The sequence below is a fragment of the Nannospalax galili genome, unplaced genomic scaffold (genome assembly GCF_000622305.1).
Source record: "Nannospalax galili isolate Female #2095 unplaced genomic scaffold, S.galili_v1.0 scaffold788, whole genome shotgun sequence".
NCBI classification, from domain to species: Eukaryota; Metazoa; Chordata; class Mammalia; order Rodentia; family Spalacidae; genus Nannospalax; species Nannospalax galili.
This window is the reverse complement of record NW_008359996.1, coordinates 1,922,629-1,944,779: the sequence shown is the minus strand read 5'-3', so window position 1 is coordinate 1,944,779 and position 22,151 is coordinate 1,922,629. Positions and strand designations below refer to the sequence as shown.

Here is a 22,151-nt window from a genome sequence, read left to right as displayed (position 1 = left end):
CTTTACATGGGTTCCAGAGATCTATATCAGGGAATAAAGTTTTGCAGCAAGTACCTTTTACTTACTGAACCATCTCAACAGCCCTTGGTTTGTTTTTACTATGACAAGTTTTCACTGTGTAGCCCAGGCTGGCCTCAAACTCTCCATCTTCCTGCCTCAACCTTCTGAGTGCTTGGATTACAGATGTGAACTACCATATCCAGTGTTTATGGTTCTTAGTGTACAAAGAACTCTTTTTTAATATATGAGGCACAGGTACACGTCAAGAGCTATATAGTGTTTTGTGTTATTAAATTTTTCCTTATGGGCAGAGTTTAAGGAAAAGCAACTAAAGATTCCTTAGGAACACAGTTATGAGAGGGAAAAACAATTGAGGATCGCTGTAAGCCCACACTTTCCTAAGTCATTACCCACTAGTGGGTTGTGAAATTGTGAACTGAATTTGGCAGTGCATACACCAAAGGTCCCAAGGCACTGCATGGAAAGGACAGTTGTTACTATGAGAAAGGTCACTGGGCTGGAGGTGTACCTCAGTGGTAGAGCACATGCTTTCCATGCTAAGGACCTGCATTCCATCCCAGTACAGCCCGTCCCCCATACAGGAAAGGCATGGTGGCACAGCTCTGTAATTCCAGTTCTAGGGAGCTGAAGGAAATGATTGGGAGTTTGAAGCCAGCCAGTGAGACCATCTTGAAGAAGAAAGAACATAAATTTGCTTTCAATTCAGAGAGAGAGAGAGAGAAAGAGAATTGCATTATGAAATAGACTTCTGTGGGTCACTAAAATAATAGAAAGCTATTGCCATCTGCCACTACTGTCTCCCTTCATCTTTTATTTCTCAGACAAGTCTGTGTAGCTGTGGACACTTTGGCTGAAAACAAGAAGAAACTGATGACAAAAGAAAAACTCTTGTCTAGAAGATTCCAATGAAACTTGGGCCCAACCTTGCCCAGCTCCTGGCCCTGGAGCTTTTTCCCCCCTCTGCAGTCTATATTTCAGGGTAAGCTACAGGTCCAGAGGAAGTTGACTGTCCCTGGGTGCTGAAGGGACGAGCACTATCTATCTATCTGGTCCTAGCTCTGCCATTTATGTGTGACCTGGACAAGGCATTTACTTCTCTAAGCCTCATTTTTCTCAGCAGGGAAATGGGGGAGTTATTTACAAGGTTTCATGAAAGACAAATGTGAGCATGTATATGCGGTATTTTAGCACAGTGCCTTTGTGCTTGGGACTCATAATGATGGAATATTAGGGGAAGCTCTTTCTAGATAGCCTGTTGAATCCTCACAAGTGAGCCTACCCAGAGTAAGACAGACTCTGAAGAACAGCTGCCTGCTTTCTGATCAAAACTCAGCCTCTTGAGAGTTGCTTTGTTTTTTTTGTTGGTTTTGGTTTGAGGAAGGGGTTTGGTTATATTTTCAGGCTGACCTGGAACTGCTGGATCCAAGAGTTCTTCCAGTCTCGGCCTCTCAGTAGCTGGGGCCTCTACTCAGCTCTTCCCAGCAGAGCTTACTTACTTATTTGTGTATACAGGTTCTCATGTAGCCCAGACTAGCCTTGAATTTCCTGGTATTCCTTCTTCTACCCCTCCCCCAAGTCCTAAGATTATATACAGGTGCAAGCACACCTCCATATAAAGATTTCTGCATATGGAATCAGGCTTGAAGCTTCAAGGGGGGCTGGGTCATTCGCTTTTGCAAATAAGCACAATCCAGTCTCCCCGCCTCCAAAAAGGATAAAATGAGAATGGATACTGGATAGGCACCCAAAATACTGACCCTCCCCTTCAACACCGTTATTTTATCCCCCCTCTTTCTCCCTCTCTCCTCTTCTTTCCCCCTCCTTTTGGATACAGTCTCTCTCTCTCTCTCTCTCTCTCTCTCTCTCTCTCTCTCTCTCTCGGACACAGGGTCTATCTATGTAGCTCAGCCTGGCCTTGATGTTAACTCTTCCCATCTGCCTCTGGTCCTAAGTACTGGATCAACAGCATGAGTGACTATGCTCAGATAACATTATCATGTTCTTGATTTAAACGTTAATTTTCAGAAGACCATGAAGGGAGAAAAATGTAGTAGAGATAAGTGTTAAAGGGGCTGAGGTCTCAAAATGTGAATGAAGATGCCAAAATTCTTTTCAGTGGTATTTTTTTTCTGTTTACTTGTTTGGTTTGAGTTTTTTTTCAACAGGGTTCTTGCTTTGTAGCCTTGTGGGGCCTTGAACTTGTGATACTACTTCCTCAGTCTTCTGATTGCTAGGATACAGGCACACAACCCTATGTCTGGCTATCCTGTTTCAAAACACTTTTCATGGAAGCCAGACTTGAGGGAGAATGCCTGTGATCCCAGCACTCAAGAGGCAGAAGCAGGTGGATCTCTGAGAGATTAAGGTCATCCTTGTTTACATAGTGAGTTACAGGCCAACTGGTACTACAGGGAGACCCCATCTCAAACAAACAAACCAAAAACAACAATAACAGAAACCCTCACCACCCTTGCAGCTAAGGATACAGAAGTTCACAAAGGCTCTGCTTACTACCCTTCAGCAAACGGAGGCTCTAAAATTCTTCAGCATGTTTTACAGTTGCAGCTGCAGCTGTAAGTGCAAATCTTGAGAGTCTACGTGGAAAATGTATCTATTCTTATACATGTTTGTGTGCACTGTGATTTACATGAGGGTATTCCCAACAAGTCAAAAGGCTCTTTGGAGTTCCTCTTGATCAAAACCTTTGCTGGAGAGGGGCTGGAGAGATGGCTTAGTGTTTAGGAGCACTGGCTGCTTTTGCAGAGGACTGGATTTAGTTCTTAGAACCCATATGACAGCTAATGGCCATTTGTAGCTCCAATTCCAGGGGTATGACGCCCTCTTCTGCCCTCCACAGGCATTGCACAACATAGGTGTACTTATATATATGCAGGCAGAACACTTACACATAAAATTAAAATTAAAAAAAAAACCTACCTTCCACCAAGTTAAGTGCTGTTCTGATTTTTCATCAATATTATTTTGCCTGAATTTCATGGAAATTGAAGCCAGGAAGCATGTTGGTTGCTGCTGCTCCTGGCTCCTTGTTGGTTTGGGGCTTTCAGGGGCAGGGTCTCTGTGTAACATAGGCTGGCCTAGAACTTGTGATCCTGTTGCTCAGCTCCCCAAATGCTGGAAGCTACCTTGCCCTGCTAGGTGTTTGTTTTCATTTTTAGCGGTGCTGGGGAGTGAATTTAGGGCCTTAGGAATGCTAGGCAAGGCTTCTGCCACTGATTACAATCCCAGATTCTATTTATATAATTTTTTTTTTTTTTTTGTCTTTTTCAGACAGGGTCTCCCTGTAGCCCTAGCTGTCATGGAATTCGGTATGTAAACCAGGCTGGCCTGGAACTCACAGAGAGCTGTCTGCCTCTGCCTCCTAAGTGCTGGGATTAAAGTGCCCAGCTATTTACATAATTTTTGTTGTTTTTTATAACTGAGTCTCAGCAGTTCTCATCCACATTGACTGTAGAGTTCTGAATGTGGTGACAGGGACACAGGCTACCAAGGTGTACAGCTTGTTTGGCGAATCCTCATCCTCATTAGGTTTTCTGGACAAACGAAAGCGGATACGATGTGGAACACTCCTTACTCCTTTGGCCCAGACAGCTTTGTTGAGCCCGGTGTCAATGCGCACATCTGGAGTTTCCATCTCTCTCATGACGAATTTCCGGATTTCTCTGAGTGCCCGAGGGGCACGTTTCTTAAAGCCCACTCCATGGATGCGCTTGTGAATGTTGAATGCGGTGTATTCCCGGGTCCCCACCTCGTTGATGGCAGAACAGCCCTTCTTCTTGCCACCCTTCTTTGCGGGAGCCATTCCCCGGGGCCCAAGTTGGAAAGGAAGGGCACAAAGGATTGTGGGAGGGAAGCTGCGTTGGCAAGTACAACTTCTTATTTACATAATTTTTAAGAGACAGTGTCTTGTCAGGTTAATCCCAGCACCCCAGAAGCAGAGGCAGGTGGATCTCTGTGAGATTGAGGCTAGCCTCATCTACATAGCAAGTTCCAGGTCAGCTAGCGCTACATAGCTCTTGAGACACTGTCTCAAAAAACAGGAAACAAAAACAAAAAAGTGACAGGATCTTAGGGCCTGGAGACATAGTTGTTAGTAGAGTGCTTTTCCTAGTAGGCCCCTGGGTTGAATCCCCAGCACTGGGTAAAACCAGGCATGGTGACGCACACCTTAAATGCCAGAACTAGCTGGGAAGTGGAGGCAGTAGGTTTAGAAGTTCAAAGTCGTATTTGGCTACATAGTGAGTTTGAAGCCAGCCCGGGCTATGTGAGATCATGTGATCCTTCTAGCTTGCATCTTGCGTAGCTGGGACTATAGGAGGAGCACACTACCCTCCGTGCTTCGTGTTTCTTTGATTATATGTAGACTCTGAATTAGAAATGCAGATATACTTGAAATTTTAGACTAGCAATTATGCTATATGGCCTTTTAAAGAAATAACCACCAAGGCTGTTCTTATTTTCCAGCTCTCCTCTCCTCTTTTTTTTTCTCTTTTTCTTTTTGGTCTTTTTGAGACAGGGTCTACCTGTAGCCGTAGCCCCAGCTGACCTGGAACTCACTATGTAGACAAGGCTGGCCTCGAGCTCACAGCTATCCGCCTGCCTTTGCCTCCTGAATGCTGGGATTAAAGGCATGTGTCATTATCTCTCCCCTTTGCAACTTCACAACTAAAATGTAGCTGTCCATCAAATCACCAACAAATTCTAATTGGTCAATTCTACCTGATGCACTAGAACGCCCCACCCCCTCCTCAAGAGCAGGGCACCTGTGTCAGGAAATTGGCCAATGGGAAGACGGCATAGTCCAACCAGCCCACCAATGGGAGGGTGATGTTCCTGCCTGTCCAACCTCCTCTACAGACAGTCTCGAGCCCTTGCAGTTTGACACCTATCTATCCCGGGAGGTCCCTTAAAAACCACTCAAAGGATGCAGGATGTCAGGCTCCAGCTCCCTCCATCGCGCCTTGGCCTCCGGACTCCTCTCCTCCCTGGAGTGCATGGAGGGGGGAAGCTTTTCCAAGCAAAAAAGAATATATATTTTATAGATAGATAAACAGATAGATGATAGATAGATAGATAGATAGATAGATAGATAGATAGATAATGAGTTCCTGATTCTTTTTTCGTTTTTATGTAATAATAATCTTTGAATTTCTTTTTTGAAATGTTATTTTAAATTTCTAAGTATTTTGACAATTTGGACACCCCCTCCCTTCCTCTTTCCAAGTTTTGGGTGCTGTGGAGAAATAGCCTCCCCCTCTGCCCTCCCACCTTGTCCCTGAGAGGTGAGGCCTGTGACAAGTATGAGGGCGAGGCAACAGAGTTGGGTGTGTACTGCAGAGGTTGTGGTAGGGTGGAGCTAAGAAGGAACACGCACATCATTGGGATGAATGAAAATGGTTTTTACTATGCATTTGATTATTTTTATTTTATGTGTATGAGTGTATTGCCTGCATGTGTGTAAGTGCACCCATGTCGTACAATGCCCATGGAGGTCAGAAGAGGGCATCAGATCCCCTGGAACTGATGTGGGTGCTGGGACCCAAACCAGGGTCATCCACAAGAGCCGCCAGTGCTCTCAATTGCTGAGTCGTCTCTCCAGCCTAGGGAAAGGACTTTTAAAAAGGACTTATTTTGTTTTCATGTGTTTTTTGTTTATTTTTATTTTCATATTTATTTTAAAATGTTTATTTTATTTATTGTGTCTATGTGTGTGTGTCTAGGCACATAAGTGTAGGTGCCTGTGGAGGTCAGAGGCTTCAGATTCCCTAGAGCTGGAGTTACAGGCAGTTGGGAACCACTTGATACAGGTGTTGGAAACAGAAGTCAGGGTCTCTACAAGAGTAGCATGAACTCAACTGTTGAGCCACCTCTCCACCTCCATCCCTACCCCCATTTTTTGTGTATGTCAGTGCTGGGGGTCCAACCTAGGGCCTCATGAGCATGCCAGGCTAGCACTTTGTACTGAGCAACAGCCATACTGTTCTTGTTTGAGAAAACATCTTGCTCTGTAGCCCAGGGTGTCCTCCAACTTGGGATCCTCCTACAGCCTCCTGGGTGCTGGGATTACTGGGGCATGCCGCCATAACAGGCTAAGATGTTAGGTGTTCTGAGAGTGAGGGCCAACTTCAAGGGTTATAGGGAAAAAATGAAATAGTCCAGATTGAGTTTAAACAAAACAAGCAGTAGGGTGTGGTGGCTCACACCTGTAATCCTAGCACTTTGGAAGTGAATTCAGGAGAACAAGGAGTTCAAGGCCAGTCTCAGTCAGTTGAGACCCTGTCACAAACAAGCAAGCAAGCAAGCAAACTAGCAGGATGTCCAGTTGCCCTAGATGAATGACATGAAGAGTACAGCAAAGGCCAGGAGCCATCTCAGTGCTTAGGAGGCTGCAGCAGGAAGATCGAGAGTTCAAGGTCCACCCGGGCTACCTATGGAGCCCCTGGCTCCAAACAGAAAGTACACTAAGGCGCCGAAAGAAATCAGACTATAGTTTTGCCTGGAGGCTTACAGCAATGACAGATGAGCGGGTCTCATAGGACATGACGTCCTTCTTGGGGGGAGTCTGAGGATGCTGTGTTGAGGTGTCTTCACGGCCATCTTTTCTGTTTTCTCTCCTGCAGACAGGCATGACCCTGCTCTTTGTGCTAGGTTGTGTCTTTTTCCCACTGGGCTTTGCTGTCCTCCGCTGGGGACTGCAGAATCACAGCAGCCTGAAGATGGAGAGGCAAGAAGCTGTTTTGGTAGCATCAAAGTAAGATGATGGGCCAGGCCAGGGCTGGCAGAGCTGATCTAGAAATCTTGCTTGGGGTGGGGGGTACATTGATGGAGGAAGGCAGAGTACAGGGGGGGCTGGGGTTAATGGAATCTTTTGCAAGACACCAACTCTCTGAGCTTCAGATTCCACATTTGGAAATGGGCTTAACAATAATGACATTCTATTTCATTTTTCCATGGAGATATGTGAGGATCATGGGAATTAGTGTCTTTAAGGAGAAATTGCAAATCCCTCCAAATTCAAGGGCCATGGGCTCTGTGGAGATGTGAGTGGCAGGACTCATAGGACGTCTGGTAGGAGCAGCACCTCAGACAGCAGGGCATCACAAAACTCAACCCAAGGCCACACTACTTCGTCCCCAGTCCTTCTTTTTTCCTGAGGCAGAACTTCACTTTCTAGTCCAGCTCAGCCTCCCAAGTGCTAGCAATTGAGAAATTAGCTTGCACATGCCAATGGTTTGCATGTGAAGGTCAGAGGACAGTTCGCTAGTCAGTTGTCTCCTTCTGCCACGTGGGTTCCAGGGATCAAACTTAGGTCATCAGGCTTGGCAGCAGGCGCTTTACTCACTGAGCCATCTCAGTGGCTCAAAATCAGCTTTTTTTTAAAAAAAATTATTTTTAATTACATATATGTGTATATGTCTGTGTTTGGTTTGTGTATATGAGTGTGGGTGTCTGAGGAAGGCAGAAGTATCTGAACTCCTGCAGCTGGAGTTACAGGCAGTTATAAGCCACCAGACCTGGGTGTTGGGAATCAAACTCAGGTCCTCTGCAGGAGTGGTTCATACTCTTAAACCATGGCATCAACTCTCCAGCTCCATATTGGCTAACTTTAAATTTTTTTTTTTTTTTTGGTCTTTTTGAGACAGGGTCTCCCTGTAGCCCCAGCTGTCCTGGAACTCACTATGTAGACCAGGTTGGCCTTGAACTCACAGAGATCTGCCTGCCTCGGCCTCCCGAGTGCTGGGATCAAAGTCGTGTGCCACCACGCCTGGCTAACTTTAAATTTTTTTTAAAAGCTTAATGAGTGTTTTGCCTACATACATACAAGTGTACTACATGCATTCAATGCCTGCAGAGGCCAGAAGAGGGTGTCAGATCTCCTGGAACTGGAGCTACAGATAGTTGTTAGCCACTATGTGGTGCTGAAAAACCAACTTGGGTCCTGTGCAAGAGCAACCAGTGCTCTTAACCACTGAGCCATCTCTCCAGCCCCATGGGCTAATTTTTAAAACTGATAATTTAGACTGAAATGTAGGAAGGTACTATACATACTGGGCAACACCACACTGGACAAACAACACGTGTTTGTGGGATAGGCTAGGTCCTCAGGGTGTAAGCTTCTGACCTGTTTGATAGAGCTTTATGTGAACCACATCAAGGCACAGGTGAGACAGGGAGTGTGAAGGTGATAAGGCTTGGGAATTTTTCTTTTTTTTTCTTTGCCATGCTGGGTATGGAGATTGGAGCCTCAGGCATGCTAGGCAAGCACTGAGCCACATCTCCAGTCCTAGAAGGCAGAATTTACCAAGGTGTCTAACTGAATTCTTAGCAGAGAAAACATCAAAAGAACAAAAGCACACACATACAAAACAACAACAACAACAAAAAACCAAAACCCCAAACAAACTTCCTGTCTCCATCTGCTCTGATGAGCACCAACCAGACTTAACCCACAGTCCCTTGGCCAGTTTTATGGTCCTCAGTCAAAATTTTGATGCCAGGCTATCCTCCCAACTCAGTGTTTTTGTGCTTTTGTTCAGTTTTTGTTCTGTTTTATTGTGTGGTTGTTTTTTGTTTGTTATTTGTTTTCTGAGACAGGGTCTCACTATGTAGCCCTGACTAGCTTAGAACTCAGTATGTAAACCAGACTGACCTTGAACTCATGGAGATCTGCCTGCCTCTTGTCCCCTGCTAGGCATAAAGGCTACACCACCATACCTGGGTTGTTTTTGTTTTTGAGGTGAGGTCTCACTCTTTAGTCAACTTGGCCTGGAACTCTTAGTAATCCTCCTGCCTCAGCCTCCTGAGTACTGAGATTACAGGCCTGTACCCCCATACTTTAGTAGCTCAGACTAGGCTAATCTCTCTCTCTCCTCTCCTTTCCTCTCCTCTCCTCCCCTCCCCCCCCTTCCCCTCCTCTCCCCTCCCCTCCCCTCCCCTCCCCTCCCCTCCCCTCCCCTCCCCTCCCCTCCCCTCCCCTCCCCTCCCCTCCTCTTCTCTTCTCTTCTCTTCCCCCCTATCCCCATTGTCCTGGTTAGAGATTTCAGCAGTCCTCATGCCTCAGCCTCTCTAGTGTTAGGATTACAGGCCTGGTTGGTGTTGCTTTTCCTGGAATTAAACAAACGTGGCTTTGAAAACCAGCTTTATTGATGTTCACAGTTGTATTATCTTTTTTTCAGTTTTTGCTTTTTAAACATCTACGCCTCAGTTTCTCCTTTCCACCACCTGAGAACGTTAAAGGAGCACAACATAAATCTCCTTGCACTTTGCTGAGATTATAGGAAGACATAGAAAGACGGGCCTCTTTTCCTTAGGTGAACTGTCAGAAGGTCAGGTCTGCAATAGTCTCTAAATCTGACTCCAACTCTTGCCTACAGGAAGCCTTTGATCAGTCGTTCCTCCATACTACCACTAGAGGGCAGCACAAAATTGCAAATCACAACCCCCTTCCTCTAGGGGAGCAGAGGAGGAAGGTTTTGGGCTGAAAAGGTCAATTGCAGATTTTCTTTTCTCAGGGCCAGCCTGAGAAACCCAGGCACAGTTAGGGATGCAGTCCCCCGCCTTACAGAAGTCTGGAGGACAGCTGGGTTTGGGACAGAAGGCAAGGTGTCATGGAGATGTGTAAGAGTGAGGAACAGCTGTGTGCTGAGCCTGCAGTGTGGCCCTGGCCAAGTCACTGTGCTACATTTCCCCTTTGATTAAATGAGGGCTGTTGAAGCTTCCAGGCCCCAGGTCCTTTCTCAGTCAGAATCCTGGCTGTTCTGAGGAGTGGCAGAGGGAAGGGAGCCAATAAGAGGGGGAAAAATGATGGGTGCCCAGCAAAGCCAGGAGAGGCCCTGGCAGTGGAGGTGGGGAAGGCACTGGACTTCCTTGGCCCCAGAAGGGTTTTCTTCAAAGCAGCAGTCCCTACCTTCTTCAAGCCCCTTTTCTTTTCTTTCCCCCCCATGATGGCTTAGAACTCTGTAGCTCAAGCTGGCCTCCACTTGTGGTCATCCTCCTGCCTCAGCCTCTGGGATCACATGCATGAGCCACCCAGCCCACCCAATCTTTACCTCCTCCTCCTCACCCCTCCTCCTCCTCCTCTTCTTTTTTTTCAGTGCTGATAATCAAACCCATGGCTTTACACAAGCTCGCAAGGGCTCTGCTACTGAGCCACACCCCAGCCTTGTCCCTATCGTTTCCTAACTGACCCTGGAAAATGTCACTCCTGCCTCAGGACCATTTTCTGACCTCTAAAAAGTAGACAAGCCCAGATACCTGGTGCTGTCACAGTAGTTAGACTAGGACATACGGCAGTCTTGCTGCAGAGTGTGCGCAGGTGCCTGGTGTGTGTTAGTCTCTACTCCCTCTGGCTGGGTGAAGTGGAGCTCAGGGTCTGAAGGACACTAGGTGTGAGATGTTTCCTTCCACTCTTCAGTGTTCACGACATGAAGAGCAAGACACCACCTACTCAGTCTCCCTTCCCCAGGGAATCCTCTCTGCTGGAGTGGGCACCCCTAAGCTGAGGTCCCCTGCGGGCCACTAAGGGATACATGTTTGTAAGCTTTGGCAGAGGAGGAAATATCAGGCATTTGCAAAGTGCTGGTGGGAAAAGAGGGCTCAGTACCCCCCACCCCAGCTGGCCAAAGAGCCCCAGGGCTATCTTCTTTCTCAAGAGAAGAGCCATCCCTCCCCTAGCCCTTGTCCCCAGCAGCCCCCAGTGCTGCAGCTGCTGTCTCTTTAAGGGCCTCCCCCTCCCTTTTTCCTTGCTCCCCCCCCATCTGTCGCAGCCGCGGCTGTGGCTCTGAGCTACATGGGAGACGCTGCTGCAGGTCCGGTTTCTTGGTGTCTGATCGGTGCCATCATTTCCCCACCCCTCCCTCGCCCTCCCCAAGTTGGCTGCTTCCCCTCCCCCTCCCCCTTCCCATAGAGGGGGGTAGGGGGCTGGGCACCAACTCTATAATGCCAAGTGCAGTGTCTGCACTGGGCAGCGGAGACTGTGGCAGCAGCAAGAGAGGGTGGTGGTGGCTGGTGGTGGCAGAATAGTGTTGACTGCTGACCACTTGCCCAGCCGCTCCATCCGCTCAGTTCTTCCCTCCCTCCCTCCTTTCCGGGCTAGCACCATCGTCCCCCCCCCCGCCTCCTTGGGCCCTCCCAGCCTCTCCACGTAACCCCCCCCCACCTGCCACGGCTCTCCCTCCCCTCCCCCCGCTGCATCCTCCTCCTCCTCCTCCTGTCCCCTTCTCCCTCTCAGTCCTCTCACCAAGTCCTCCCTTGGTCTTCTCTTTCCCATCCCTCTCACCAGCCTTCTCCCACCCCCTGCTCCCATCCTCCTTGTCGACTCTGCCTAGCTAACCCTTTCTTCCTGTGTCCCCAGTCTCATTGAAGTCCCTTTCTCCCTTCCCCTGGTCTGGCTCCCTTGTCCCATCCGGTCCCCGCCCTGTCCCCTTTGTGCCCCTGCCTCCCTTTTTCTCTCTCTCTCCTTGGCTTGGCATTCCTTCTCCACTTCTAATTCCCTCGGTTCAGCCTCCCTGTCCTTTCTGGACCCGCTGGTCTCCCTGCCACGGTCCAAGCCATCATGTTCACCCCAATGGTGGCTGGGGGGGTGGTGTTCCCCGGACTCTTCCTCCTATCCAAGAACACGCTCCAGAGGCTGCCCCAGCTGCGCTGGGAGGAAGCCGACGCGGTCATTGTCTCCGCCAGGTAAATGGCATGCCTTTCCTGAGCTCAGCCCCCCTCCTCCACGGGCTTCACTGGGAAGGGACCCCAGCACTTCCATAGGCCCTTGGCCCTATGGGGATAGGAGCCCCTACAGTGGTTGATGGGTTTACTCCCAAGCTTCTTCTCTCCTCGGCCTCACCTTCCCTGGAGACCTCATCAAAACCCAGCCATCTGGTCTACTAGTATTCAGCTCTTCTGCTTCCCAGCCTCCAAAACAGGCCAGCATGTGACTAAACATTCAGAAGCTATTAGGGAACAAGGGAAGGGGCGGACCTATGTTTTTCAGAGCTAGTGTTTGGAGGTCAAGGCACAGAGGAGTGGACAGTGAAACTTGACATCCCTAGAATAAGGGAAGAGGAGCATGGTGGCAGTCAAGGAGATAGGGGGAAAGTGGCTGGGGAACTTGGGGTCACTGTGGGGCCAGTGGCTAGAGTTCTGACCAGCATGGTGTCAGGATAGCCAAGTGTACAGGGGCAGCTCAGGAGCTCCTCTGGCCTTCTTAGGTCCCCTCCCTTCCTCCCCAGGGAGAGACCTCACAGTCAGTTATTCCCAACACTGGCTCACCTCGGGATGACCTCCCTGGTATCCTGGTAGGAAGGAGCTTCAACTGCCACAAACTGGGAAGGAGGAAGGCTGGGTGAGATGGAGACTGAGGGATAGCAGGCCAACCAAAGCAAAGATTTGGGAGTGGTGGTCGGCAAATCAGACTTGGGAGAAGGTTGGCAAGGAACGGCCCTTAGAAGTACTGGGTCCAAAGCACAGTTATTAAAGTAGTAAAGAGGAGAAATCAAGGCATACACCTCACCCTCTTCCCACTGCTTCTTGTCTTCCTAGGCTCGTGTCCTCTGTCCAAGCCATCATGGCCTCCACAGCTGGCTACATCGTCTCCACCTCCTGCAAGCACATCATTGATGACCAGTAAGTACCTCACACCCACCTATGCTCATGTCCTAGCAGCCCCTGTATGTGTGGGACGCAGCAGCACCCCAGATCTTCAGTGGTACCTTAACTTGGGCCTGAGCTAGTTCGAGCAATTGCTGCAACTCAACACCCAGGGATAAATTTATCTTGTCCTGTCCTTAAAGGTCAACCAGGGAGAGCAAGAGTGTGGAGCAAAGAGAACCCCAAAGCAGATCCTGGTAGGTTTCCTGACTTCTTGTAGTGACTGCTGAGTGTCATTTCCAACCCTGCCTTTCCCATCTTTTGCACCCTGCAGACCCTATTTCCAGCCAGTACCCTGAGTGCCTCCTGGCCATGCCAGGCTCACCTCTCAACTCCTCCTAGAATCCAGGGGTCTAGCCTCAGCCTTATACCCAAGGGAGAAGAGAGAGATGACACAAACAAGGCCACTAGGGGTCAAGCAGTGGGGGAGGTGGGTGGAGAGGCCAAAATTTGGCACTGGCAGCTACTGCAGTGTTTGGTGCTTGCCAAAAAGGCCCAGGCCTGAGAGGTGGGGCAGGAGGAGGAACGGAAGGCGGCCCTGTCCGTGGTGCTGATTGGGCTGCTTCAGCTAGCCATGGACTGCTTGCTGCAAGTTGGCTGTGAGGGTGCCTGCGACGCCCTTCCTACCGTCACTCTTAGCTTTGGGCTCTGCTCCCCTTTTCTCTGTTGTCCTTTGAGCCCCCAGAGAACACTGACTGGCCTCTGGTTGCCATCTCTTTTCCCATGGGTGAATTTTTCTCCCCTATAAAGTGAGATCACATCCCTGCCCAGAAGGCTGCTGTGTGGCAAATGCCTAGAACAGTTCTTGGTTCCATCATAGTAGATCCTTCTCTATGATCTGGCTTTCCCTTGTCTTCTCCCCACCCCTTCCTCAGCTAGTGGGTCCAAGTATTTACACCTTCTTACCTAGAGGTCACCTTTTATTGCTTGCATTTCCTCCCCCCTCTAAGACCATTCCTGGCTCTCTTCCCCCTTTAATTCTCAGGTAGGTGGGAGGATCAGGGTTAATCCGGGGGCAGCAGCTGTTCCTACTTCTGAGCACCTAATTGCTGAGAGAGTAGAGATGGGATAGAGGACCTCCTAGGGCAGCCCAGGAGCTCCTCCCTGTCCCCTACAACCCAGCATCCCATGGGCTCCATGCCCCCCACGTTGTTGGGGAGGCTATGTGACTGGTCTTCGCTGTGACTCCTCTGAGGATGGCTGGTCCTTGCTCACTCTGTATTTCTGCTTTGTTAGCCAGCTGTCTCTCCCTTCTCATTCCTTTCTGCCTCCTGGTCATACACCCTGTACTACTGAAATATGGGTTCCTTTGAGAGAAGGACACCTCGCCCCTTCCAGGCCAGCTTGCCTAGGTGTGCTCTGCTTCCTTTGTGCCTACCCCATCTCCAGCTGGCCTCCACCCCTCCCCTCAGCAGCATCTCACATTCAGCCTTAGGTCTTTCTCTGACTTAGCTTTTGGTTTCCTTCCCACTTGGGCAGGCTGCTTTGCCTTTCTGACCTCCCATCCCCACCAGATCTGTCTTAGGGTTACTGGATTCAGAGAGAAAACCTCTCTGCTGACTCAAGAAAAAAAGTGCAGTGCTGTGCATTTGAGTCCTTCCCAACCATCTGCAGTCCATAGAATTTCCTCATCTTTTGCTCAGCGTTTTCATCTCACTGCTTGGCTGTACCTGTACCAACGAGAGACGGAGCACCTTGGAGCAGGGGCATGCTGCAGTGACAGACTGCCTCACCAGGGAATGGCTCTAACACCTCTTGAACCTTCTAGGGACAGTGGGGCTGGTAGCGAGGACTTTCTGGTTGTTCCTTGGCCTCTCCATGACTCAGTTGCTTTGTCTGCACATAGGGTTTTGTGAGAAGTGAATGATTAGATGCAGTGTGAGGATCTAGACGCCAGCATAGTGCCTGGCATGTGGTAACTTCGTGGTTGGTGCTGAGCCACAGGATCTCTCCCCAGTGCTGGAAAGTCCCTGCTGTTGTCCTGACTGGGGTATCTTTGTGCCTCCTCTCAGTTCATTTTCATCTTTGCCCATGATCAGCAGTGTTCTGATCTCCTTTCCCCCACTTCTATGTTGAAGAGTTGATGGCTAGAGAGAGGAGAGATAGAGACAGACACAGAAGGAGCAGAGACATGGTGGGTTTCCAGGTCCGTCTGACTTGAATCTAGCCTCAATACCTAGGAGCTGTGAGACTGCGTGACCTTGGGTGGTTTCTCACCCTCCACCCTTCAGTTCCAGCATCTTTAAATCTGTAACTTGAGACTCAGGGTTGTGAAAGTCCCTTGAGACCTGACTCACTCACATGGAGCATCCATCCGGCCCTGGGAGCTGCTCACCTGGGAACCATCCATCCTCCTTTTTCTCTCCCATCTCCAACAGGCACTGGCTGTCCTCTGCCTACACACAGTTTGCAGTACCCTACTTCATCTACGATATTTATGCCATGTTCCTCTGCCACTGGCACAAGCACCAGGTTAAAGGGCACGGAGGAGAAGATGGGACGCCCAAAGCCTTGGGCAGCACCTGGGCAGTGGTACGTGGCTACCTGCACAAGGAGTTCCTCATGGTGCTCCACCACGCGACCATGGTGCTGGTATGCTTCCCTCTCTCAGTGGTGAGTCCTCCCTCCAGGAACCAGGAGGGGTGGAATCTGGGTGTGGAAGGTGGTTTCTCCTCAGCATACCAGTACTGCTGGAGCCTGACTGCAGGACAGTGGGGGCTGGGCAGGCTGGCAGCAATTTTCAGACTGTTTCTAGAGGCACAGTGTCTGGAGTCACTTTGGGGTGCTTTGGAGCTCCTGTTGCATTTCTGAGCCTGTCTTTCCTCTGTGGTGTGTGTAATGCATGCTGCCTTACCTGCAGGGGCATACACGTCTTTGCAAGTGTATAGAGTGTTCAGATTCTCAGGGCTAAGGACCTCTGTGGGCTGGGGATGTAGCTCAGTTGGCAGAGTGCTTGCCCAGCAAGTGTGACACCCTGGGTTCAATCCCCAGCACTGCATAAAGCCAGGTAGTGCACACTTGTAATCTTAACACTTGAGAGGTGGAAGCCAGCCTGGGTTACAAGGGGGGTAGAGTGGGATATGGCTGGGGAAAGAGGGCTCCATTGATAATGTGTTTGCTATCCAACCAGAGGACCTGAATTCAGATTCCCAGTACCCAGGTGAAAAGCTGGGCATGGTGGTGTGTGCTTATAATCCCAGCTTTCGGGAAGCAACAACAGGATCTGTGGGGCTTGCTGGTCTGTCAGTCTAGCCAAATTATGAGCTCTAGGTTCAGTGAGAGACCCTATCTAAAAAATAAGGGAGAGTTGCCGGGTGTGGTGGTGCACGCCTTTAATCCCAGCACTTGGGAGGCAGAGGCAGGTGGATCTCTGAGTTCAAGGCCAGCCTGGTCTACATGGTGAGTTCCAGGCCAGCTGGGGCTACAAGGAGACCCGGTCTCAAAAAGACCAAAAAAAAAAAAAAAAGGGGGGGGGAGAGCAATTGAAGAAGAAGCCTAAGATTGATCTCTGGGCCTTTACAGGCATGTGCACCCATACCCACACATGTGCATACATGAGTGAACACATCCACATATACATATACACCATTCCCACATACATGTACACCCACACACAAACAGCTAAGCATCTCTGAAGGTGATAGGGAGAGAGAGGCAGGCAGGGACTGTTCCTCATTCTCCTGCCTTTCTCCTCAGGTATGGCGACAGGGCAAGGGTGATTTCTTTCTAGGCTGCATGTTGATGGCTGAGGTCAGCACACCCTTTGTTTGCCTGGGCAAGATCCTCATCCAGGTGAGAGTGGGCCTGAGGGCCCAAGGGCCTAAAGGGAGGGCACGGGCAGAGGGGCACTTCTGGGGACTTTCCAGGATTCAAGGGCCAGGAGCAATCTTTGGGCCTGGGCATGATGGTATGTGCCTATAACTCTAGAGAGGCTGAGGTAAGAAGATCATGAGTTTGAGACAGCCTGAGTTAAACAGTGAGACCTTGTCTCAAAAAAACAATAATAAGGGGCTGGAGATGGCTCAGTGGTTAAGAGCACTGACTGCTCTTGCAGAGGACCCGGGTTCGATTCCCAGCACCTACATGGTGACTACAAATTGTCCTTAACTGCAGTTCCAGGGGAATTCGAAGCCCTCTTCTGATCTCTGCGGCATTGCACAACACGGGTGCACTCACATACATGCACATAAAATAAAATATAAATAAATAAAATAAAAATAATAAAATATTTTTTAATTAAAAAAAACAATAATAATAACTGGATGTGGTGGCACACACCTTTCATCCCAGCACTTGGGAGGCAGAAGCAGGTGACATCTGTGAGTTCAAAGCCAACCTGGTCTACACAGCAAGTTCCAGGACAGCCAGGTTACGAAGTGAGACCCTTGTCAAAAAAGAATAAGGCCAGATGTGGTGGTGCTCGTCTTTAGTCCCATCACTCAAGAAGCAGAGGCAGGTGGATCTCTGTGAGATTGAGGCCAACCTGGTCTACATAATGAGTGCCAGGCCAGATGGGACTACAGGGAGACCCAGTCTCAAAAACAAAACAAGACCATAATAATAATAAAATAATAATAATAATAATAAATAAGACTGGCCAGGTGCAGTGGCAGGTGTAGGAGAAACCATAGGCAGGGGGAGGGGAAGGCAGCTGTGGGTGGGAGACTGGTAGAGTGGAAGGTGACAGGGCCCCTCTCTCCATCCCATCACCCCTGCTCTGTCCACAGTACAAGCAGCAGCACACACTGCTGCACAAGGTGAACGGGGCCCTGATGCTGCTCAGCTTTCTGTGCTGTCGGGTGCTGCTCTTCCCCTACCTGTACTGGGCCTACGGGCGGCATGCCGGCCTGCCACTGCTCTCAGTGCCCCTGGCCATCCCAGCCCATGTCAACCTGGGTGCAGCTCTGCTCCTTGCCCCTCAGCTCTACTGGTTCTTCCTCATCTGCCGCGGGGCCTGCCGCCTCTTCCGGCCCCGAGGGTCCCCGCCAACCTCTCCCTGTCAGACCCAGGACTGAGGCTGGGGTCTGGGGAACACCCCCCCCCGTGGGGACAGGGCTCTGGGGCCAATGGGTGGGGGTTGAGAGCCAGGGGCCCCATACCTTGACAAGCCCCAAGACTGACAGATGGACTTGGAATGGGAGGGAGAAATCTACCCTCAGGTAGATGGTCAGGTGACTGGAAGACAGGGAGAGAGGGGACCTCTGCTCCCCAGAGTATCTAAACCTGGGATTACAGGCCTCTTCCTGCCCTGTGCTGGCCAAGTGAAGGCAAGAGGAAGATCTGGAGGGCCTGTGGGAAGACAGGGGCTCAACAGGACTAGAAGTCAAAGGACATAGGGGTGGCCCCACTGCCAAGGACATCCCAGCCCTCTGCTGCAAACCCCTCTCTGCTCCCTATCGCCTGGGAGAGAGAAGACACCCTAACCCACCCCGTGGGCTGGTGGCCCCCACAGTTCCTTCCTGTGGAGGTCAGTCAGAGGAACCGTATTTATTTATTCACCCATATCAAACGAGTTTGTTGGGGTGGGGGGAGGGAGAGGACTGCTCCCCCAACAGCCTTCCCAGTGCTGAACAACCCCGCAGGCAGGTGAGGCCAGTCCCTTCCCCCCTTCCCAGCAGGCTGCACATCTCGCCCTCGGGCTCTGGCTTGTCCCTGGTGCTATAGACCTCTCAAGGCTTCCTCAATCTGGGGTCACAGACCCTGGGAGGTGCTTCACAGACTGCTAATAAAGACGATCTGCGTGACCGCCAGCAAGACCCTTGTGCCCAGTTTTTGGGGACTGGAAAGGAGGAGGTGGGGGATGGGTGGCCGCAAAGGGCCACTGAACAGTCAGGGAAAAAGAAGACCACCACCTTTATTTTTCAGCAGAAGAGCAGTGTGGATTGGGCACACAGCTGGTTCCAGGGCTCCTGTTCCATTCTTTAGGCCCCTTTCTGGAAGCTCCTGAAGAAGGGTATGGAGATGGAGTGGGGAGGGGCGCTTAGAAGATTTGGTCCTCTGAAAGGGATAGGGTGGGGTATGGGGATAGGACTCACATGTGGACACAGAACTGGAAAAGGAGGAAGAAGAAAGCCATCACCAAGACTCCCACCAGGATGTCCTGGAAGAGCCCTGGGCTGGAACCTGCCAGAAAAAAGGGGTCCAGGGCAGCTCTCTTCCTGGTCCAGGCCCTGCCAGGAAGGAGGCCCCTTTCTTTATCTGGTTCATACCTGTCTTAACAAAAGTCACAGGTTTCTCTCCAATAAACTGGGCCACAGCAAGAAGGCTGGCTTGGTCTGAGTCTGGGTAATTAAAGAAGTCAGGCCTGTCTATGAAGACCTGAGAGCCTTCACCTGGTGCTGAGGCCTTGCTGTCATGCCATCTGGGTGCTAGGATCCAGAGTAAAGTTTGTGGCAGGAGTCCAACAGACCCCCTATGCCTACCCCAAAAGGCCAGGCATACTTGGGGGACCTGCTGACCTTGTTCCCAGAGCTGGCCTACTGTGTCTGAGATGAGGGGATGAGAGGGATACAGAGCAGAGGAAGGACCCACCAACTGTGTTGGCTCATGCCTGTAATCCTTACATCTGGAGTCAGAGGCAAGACTGCTTCAAATTTGAAGTTAGCTTGGGCTATATAGTGAACACTAAAAAGGGAGGCAGGGAGGGAGAGAGAGACACATACACACGCCTGGGGCTGCACTGGTCCCTACCAACCACTTCCTATATCCAAGTATCCTTTCTTCCCACTCTTCCTGAGCCAGCTCCCCACCTGTTTCTACAGTCTCCAACACCATCCACATCCATACACATATGGGCACCCACTGCCACAGCCTCATGACTGTTAATGAGTGGGATTCTATGATGTCACAGCTCAGAACCATTCCAGTGGTCCAGTGTGGGGAGCCTCTAGCTCCTGAAGGAGAAGAAGAGATGCTGGAGTCCTCAGAGTTGTCATCCTTGTGGATGTCAGCTATTGTTACTGACAATAACTCAGTAACAATGGTGGAGATCCACGGGTGTAACTCAAGGGTACAGCTTTTGCCTAGCATGTCAAGACCTTGGGTTCTGCCACAGCACCACAGTTAATCAATCCAACAGTGGTGTCTGAAGAGCAAGGTGGCACACAACTTTAAACCCCAGCACTTGGGAGGCAGAGGTAGGTGATGTCTGTGAGTTCAAGGCCAGCCAGGGCTACATAAGGAGACCCTGTTTCAAACACAACAAAACCCCAAACCAGTGGTGCCCCAGAACTTACAAATAAGACTTGCCAAATCCAGGACTGTGAACACTGCATTTATGTAGCAGGCATATTTGGGAGATGGGGATAAAGCTATTGTTCTTTGGATCAACCTCAGCTATGTTTACCGAGTGCGTTATCAAAATGCCAAGAAATTTGCACAGGTCAGCTCATGTAACTATTGCAAAAGCCCTCGGGGCCAGGGCCGGAAGCAAGGCGCAGGGGTAAAAGGAATGCGTGAACTGGACACTTCCCAAAGGTCTGCATTTTCTTCCCTGGGGCTTCCCTTGGCCCAAATTTCCCTGGTCCCAAATTCAGGGATTTTCCTCCACATCTGTCTCTATACCCTGGTCTTAGGACTCAGCAGAGATGGAGAGCACTGGGGTGAGGAGCAAGAGAAATGGCAGGCTTCTCCCGCCAGGTGGCAGCAGTGTCCGCGGACTGTTTCATCCTTTACTGCCGAGGTACCGCAGGGTCCTCCCGCCTCTGCCCACAGTTAGCATCCGATGGCAGGTCAACCCCTCTCTAGGGACTCATTCTAAGACCAGCCTCTCGGACATTTCAGAGCCTCAGCCTATTCCCTACACCGTGACTCGGGTTCCCCTCGGATGGCAGATGGGTTTACCCCGCTCCGTCCTCCCAGTCTCTCCTCTCTAGCTCGCACTTTTCTCTCGGTGTCGCTTCCCAGCTGCCATCTGCACTCCCGCGGACCCATCTCGGGATATAAGACATAGCTGGCTTCTGACTGGCAGTGAGGCCTGTCTGTAACTGATACATTCCAGCCACCTTGGCCAAGGACACTTCAGGGTCCTGGCCTGCAAGCTAATGCCTGTTTCCCTGACTCTGGGGACCCAGTCCACGACGTGCCCTCGGAGGCCTCACGTGCGGGCCTCTGCCACACCGACTCTTCTCGGCCTTGCATTCTTCGCTGTCTCTCCTGCCCTCAGCAGCCCAAGCTCTAGCACTAGCCCAACAACCTGGAGGTGCTTGCCAAGATCAGATTGTATTTTCTAAATAAGAAAACCAAACCAAAACCAAAAACCAAAACCAAACCAAAACAAAACAAAAAACTAGAGAGCCAGGCCGGGTGGTGCACTCCCATGATCACAGCGCCCTGGAAGCTAAAGTAGCTTCATAAAAGACCGAGAAAACAAAACAATTATGACAGACTCTACCTCAAACAAAAGCCAGCGTGGAGGGCACTCTCTGGGAGCTGGTACCACGTATGTGTATTTTATTTTCCCCCAGTTCACCTCCTCCTCCTCCTCTCCCTACCCCCTCATCTTTTTGAGACAGGGTCTCCCTGTAGCCCCTGCTGGCTGGGCACTGGATATGTAGACCAGGCTGGCCAGGAACTCACAAAGATCCACCAGCCTCTGCCTCCCAAATGCTGGGATTAAAGGCGTGCCCACCACACCCAGCCTATATTAAAATATTTTCATTAAACACTAACTCCACTTCACTAAGAAAAATAAACAAAAAGGTAGATAGCCTTGAGGAACTGACTGCGCCTGGAGCTGGCCTCACTTCACACACTGGCTCACGCAAGCAACCCCCGCCCCAAAAACAGAGAACAAATAAATGACAACACACCCTCAATCTACCAACCAAAAAAATGAATACGGAAGACAGAACATCACTCAAGTAGCTCTCTAGATCGCCCATCCACCTGCTTGTCTGACCATAAGGTACATAAATGGAGCTTCTGCCATGTGCTGGACTGGATGGATTCTGCTTATGGCTTAGATAGAAATTATCAGAACATGATTTCTAGGCTGGGGAGATGGCTCAGTGGGTAAAGGGCTCACCACACAAACTTGAAGACCTGAGTTCAAATCCCCAGAACTGCAGGAGGGGGTAGTGCCTGCCTTTAATCTCAGCACTCAGGAGGCAGAGGCAGGCAGATCTCTGTGAGTTCAACAGCAGCCTAGCCAACATAGTGAGTTCCAGCCTAGCCAGAGCTACATAGTGAGATCCTATCAAAAAAACCCAAAAAAACAAACACAAACAAAACCCCTGGAATCCCATAAAGCCATAGTACATAGCATTGCACACTTGCAATCCCAGCGCTCCTTCTTGGAGATGAGAAGTGGAGATAGGAGAACCCACTGCCAGCTGGAAAAAGAGACCTTGTCTCAAGGTGGAAGGTGAGGACTGACACCAGAGGTTGTCCTCTGACATCCACACTCATGCCATGGCACACACACAAATGTGCCCAGACACACATGGAAAGAAAGAGGGAGAAGGAGAGGGAGA

At 50.2% G+C, this 22,151-nt stretch overlaps 2 protein-coding genes and 1 pseudogene across 4 annotated transcripts; 1 reads left to right on the top strand and 2 right to left on the bottom strand.

The window, feature by feature from the left end:
• Positions 1-3,451: 3,451 nt before the first annotated feature.
• LOC103726428 lies at positions 3,452-3,841 on the bottom strand (annotated as a pseudogene).
• A 7,406-nt stretch (positions 3,842-11,247) lies between these two features.
• On the top strand, positions 11,248-18,428 carry Tlcd3b (TLC domain containing 3B). 3 transcript variants are annotated; one of them, XM_008823908.1, is made up of 6 exons: positions 11,248-11,718; positions 12,571-12,654; positions 12,822-12,875; positions 15,057-15,210; positions 16,375-16,470; positions 17,406-18,428. In XM_008823908.1, the coding sequence occupies exons 1-6, from the start codon at positions 11,594-11,596 to the stop codon at positions 17,691-17,693; spliced, it is 801 nt and encodes a 266-aa protein (XP_008822130.1). In that variant the 5' UTR covers positions 11,248-11,593; the 3' UTR covers positions 17,694-18,428. The 3 variants fall into 3 exon arrangements, with proteins under 3 accessions (XP_008822130.1, XP_008822128.1, XP_008822129.1); XM_008823906.1 differs by having other exon boundaries at positions 15,057-15,291; XM_008823907.1 differs by lacking the exon at positions 12,822-12,875 and having other exon boundaries at positions 15,057-15,291.
• A 171-nt stretch (positions 18,429-18,599) lies between these two features.
• CUNH16orf92 (chromosome unknown C16orf92 homolog) lies at positions 18,600-19,494 on the bottom strand. Its single transcript, XM_008823904.1, has 4 exons — positions 19,428-19,494; positions 18,888-19,046; positions 18,714-18,801; positions 18,600-18,621 (listed from the first exon to the last, which is right to left on the bottom strand). The coding sequence occupies exons 1-4, from the start codon at positions 19,492-19,494 to the stop codon at positions 18,600-18,602; spliced, it is 336 nt and encodes a 111-aa protein (XP_008822126.1).
• Between the last annotated feature and the right edge of the window lie 2,657 nt (positions 19,495-22,151).

Excerpts from the sequence above, each read along its gene's own strand:
- CUNH16orf92 (XM_008823904.1), bottom strand. The coding sequence starts at position 19,494 with ATGAGGCTGTGGCAGTGGGTGCCCATATGTGTATGGATGTGGATGGTG. Across the intron at positions 19,047-19,427 it reads GTTGGAGACTGTAGAAACAG|CACCCAGATGGCATGACAGC; the intron begins GTGGGGAGCTGG and ends TCTGGATCCTAG. Across the intron at positions 18,622-18,713 it reads TTCCAGTTCTGTGTCCACAT|GAGCTTCCAGAAAGGGGCCT; the intron begins GTGAGTCCTATC and ends ACCCTTCTTCAG.
- Tlcd3b (XM_008823906.1), top strand. The coding sequence starts at position 11,594 with ATGTTCACCCCAATGGTGGCTGGGGGGGTGGTGTTCCCCGGACTCTTC. Across the intron at positions 11,719-12,570 it reads GCGGTCATTGTCTCCGCCAG|GCTCGTGTCCTCTGTCCAAG; the intron begins GTAAATGGCATG and ends TTGTCTTCCTAG. Across the intron at positions 15,292-16,374 it reads TATGCTTCCCTCTCTCAGTG|GTATGGCGACAGGGCAAGGG; the intron begins GTGAGTCCTCCC and ends CTTTCTCCTCAG.